The 2,891-nt window shown below is 56.9% G+C and overlaps 1 protein-coding gene and 1 pseudogene across 2 annotated transcripts in view; one reads left to right on the top strand and one right to left on the bottom strand.

Moving 5' to 3' along the window:
- Window positions 1–603: 603 nt before the first annotated feature.
- The window catches only part of TMEM108 (transmembrane protein 108), a 21,407-nt gene continuing 19,119 nt past the window's right edge, over window positions 604–2,891 (bottom strand). Inside the window, 1 exon segment of the mRNA XM_006109732.3 lies at window positions 604–758. Coding sequence (XP_006109794.1) covers window positions 636–758 — 123 coding nt within the window. The 3' untranslated portion in view covers window positions 604–635.
- The window catches only part of LOC102432682, a 4,972-nt pseudogene continuing 3,828 nt past the window's right edge, over window positions 1,748–2,891 (top strand). The window contains exons 1-2 of the transcript XR_002828014.1: window positions 1,748–1,757; window positions 2,505–2,524. The product of XR_002828014.1 is annotated as a cyclin-dependent kinase 11B pseudogene (transcript). The remainder of the gene's footprint in view (window positions 1,758–2,504; window positions 2,525–2,891) is intronic.

The following is a 2,891-nucleotide window of genomic DNA, read 5'->3' as shown; positions in this document are numbered from 1 at the left end:
GGGTGCCTTTCAGCGGGCAGCCTCGCTTCGCCAGGGAAAAGCAGGTCTGCGGTTGGCACGGCGGCAGGTCCCGTCATGCGGTGTCAGGGGCCTGTGGCCTGATGAACTTCGTGGGTCCCCGCCTGCTCAGAGGGGTTACTCGCAGTCAGTGGTGCCCTGTGAGGCGCTGGGCGCTCCTCCGTGGCTGCTGCTCGTCCGCTTCCTGCTTCAGTGATGACTCTGCCGTCCTCTCCCCCGGGTGCCTTTGCTGGTGTGCACAGGAGGGGCGGCCGGGGTCACATGGATTCAAGAGGGACCTGAGCTCTAAGACTCTCTCGGGGCCACGCACGTGACATTCCCTCGCTGCCCAGGGCTGCTGGGACCCGCGAGGGCTCAAGGACAGTTATTAAGAGAAGCAATCGGTGCACCTGCTTTGCTTAGAAAGACCTTTATTTTATAAAGCCACGGTCATTCTGTAAAGTTTTTTTTTTTAAACCACACTTATAAAAAAGATGTTGACAATTCTTAGGAAAGAAAAAGCTGAAAATGTTTCTCTTTAAGTCAGGGTTACACAAAGATTATATTTATAATATATATTTGTAGATTTATGATTTAGAGCCCAAAGGCAGGGCATGGCAAAGCGAGGGCGGCTGCGGTCAGATCTCGGATACCTGATCGTTCCCCACAAACAGTGTTTCTTGACAGAAGGGGTTGACGAGGACCATTCCCGTGTCTCTGTAGTCGCCGTTGGCTGGGGAGCGCGGCTCGGAGAGCTGGTCCTGGGGAGACAGGGAGGAGATGGTGTGAGCTGGGACGGCTCACCAGGTGGCCTTTCTTAAAGAAACGGACCCATGGGGATTGTGGGTAAACATTTTTCATCCTTTGCCCTGCCAGTGCTGAGGTGCAGAGCCCTCTCTGCTCTTTCGGATTTTTACAGCAGCTTCAAAAAAGATTTCCTGCTTCCTGAGTCACCCCCACCTCAGCTTTCTGAGATGGTACTGCTCTCCTTGTCGAAGTCTGAGCAAGCTCACCATGCTCCACACACACACACACACACACACACACACACACACACACACACACCATATGGCAAACTGTGGTCCACTGGGGCCACAGACTCTTCTTCCTGCCTCTCCCTCACAGACCTCTGGGAGACCTTGCTGCTTTTCCTCCCTCACACACCCCACACTAGTCCACCGCTCTCCTGTCCTGCCGCCCCCATGTCAGAGCCTCCAAGAGCTAGCTGCCCCCCTCCTGAGTCCTCTCAGAGCCACGTCAGAATCCGGGCCCCACTTCTTTCAGAATTAGATGTGCGGAGGTCAATGGGTCTGAATCTCTGTGGGAGTGAACAACTCAGTCTGTCTCCACAGCCCAGGAGTGGGAACAGGCCCTCCAATGCTTGGGCATCGGAAGGGCTGTGGCCCCATGGCCTAGGGCTGCAAGCACTCATGGGCCACGGGGTGGCACCACCCAGGGCTGCAGGCACCCATGGGCCACGGGACGGCACTGCCCAGGGCTGCAGGCACTCATGGGCCACGGGACGACACTGCCCAGGGCTGCAGGCAACTGTGGGCCACGGGATGGCACTGGCCAGGGCTGCAGGCACTCATGGCCCACGGGACGGCACTGGCCAGGGCTGCAGGCACTCATGGCCCACGGGACGGCACTGGCCAGGGCTGCAGGCAACTGTGGGCCACGGGATGGCACCACCCAGGGCTGCAGGCACCCATGGGCCACGGGGTGGCACCACCCAGGGCTGCAGGCACCCATGGGCCACGGTACGGCACTGCCCAGGGCTGCAGGCACTCATGGGCCACGGGACGACACTGCCCAGGGCTGCAGGCAACTGTGGGCCACGGGATGGCACTGGCCAGGGCTGCAGGCACCCATGGGCCACGGGACGACACTGCCCAGGGCTGCAGGCAACTGTGGGCCACGGGATGGCACTGGCCAGGGCTGCAGGCAACTGTGGGCCACGGGACGGCACTGGCCAGGGCTGCAGGCACCTGTGGGCCACGGGATGGCTGTACCGACTCAGCCTGGGGAACTGGTTCAGGGGAAAAGGCATCGCTTGTTCTAAACAGGTTGGAGCCTCAGGCCCAGGGCTGACTGGTCTAAGACAGACCTGCCCTGCATGTCTTCTCTCTCGGAAGCCACAATGAAATCTCTGAAGTTTCTTTTTAAGTGAAACATATAATTTTGAGCAATATGTGCTGCTTTATGGAGAATAAAGAGATGAAGGAAGAGAAAGGCCATTTGTTGGTGAAATGTCTTCTCTGATGATGAGAATTTCCCTCAGTGTCAGGAATTAGCTGAGTGCCCACCTGAGGGTGGCACAAGCCTGCCTCTAAGTAAGGATGATGGGGGCATTTCAGGGGGCAGAGCCCTTCTCCGGGGCTTTCGGGCTGAGCTGTGGAGGGACTGTGGGCTGGACTTAGTCTCACAAAGCAGGTGCCCACCCAGGGGACCAGAGACTCTTCTCTGGGTGAAAAGGAGAAAGGTATTTAGGAAGCAACTAAGGTAAGAAAGAAGAAAGGAGGAGGAGGTGGGAAGGAAGAGGGAAAGGAATGCAAGCTTGGAAAAGTTTCCCAGCACCTTTTGGGCAACGCAATTTCGCCCGCATGGCCCAGACCCGTGTTCTGCGGCTTTCGTCCACCCTAAGGGGGGCAGGCACCTGCGAATGTGCTTGGGCAAAGCTCCTGGCGGCCTCCAAAGCCGGCAGCTAAGAGGCAGTGAGTACGAAGGTCAAGGGAGGACCCAAAACGTAACATGATGTGACTATACAAGCATGCTTATAGAATCGTGTAGTATAAATACAGTTGTAACAGGGCAATAAAAAAAGAAGAGAACTTGGCTATGCTGATCAACTGAAGGCTGTCTCCATGTCCTTCATTCTTCGCTGACTTGTCCAC

The sequence above is a fragment of the Myotis lucifugus genome, unplaced genomic scaffold, assembly GCF_000147115.1.
Source record: "Myotis lucifugus unplaced genomic scaffold, Myoluc2.0 scaffold_8, whole genome shotgun sequence".
NCBI classification, from domain to species: domain Eukaryota; kingdom Metazoa; phylum Chordata; class Mammalia; order Chiroptera; family Vespertilionidae; genus Myotis; species Myotis lucifugus.
The sequence above is the reverse complement of the archived record's forward strand: the minus strand, read 5'-3'. Positions and strand labels throughout refer to the sequence as shown.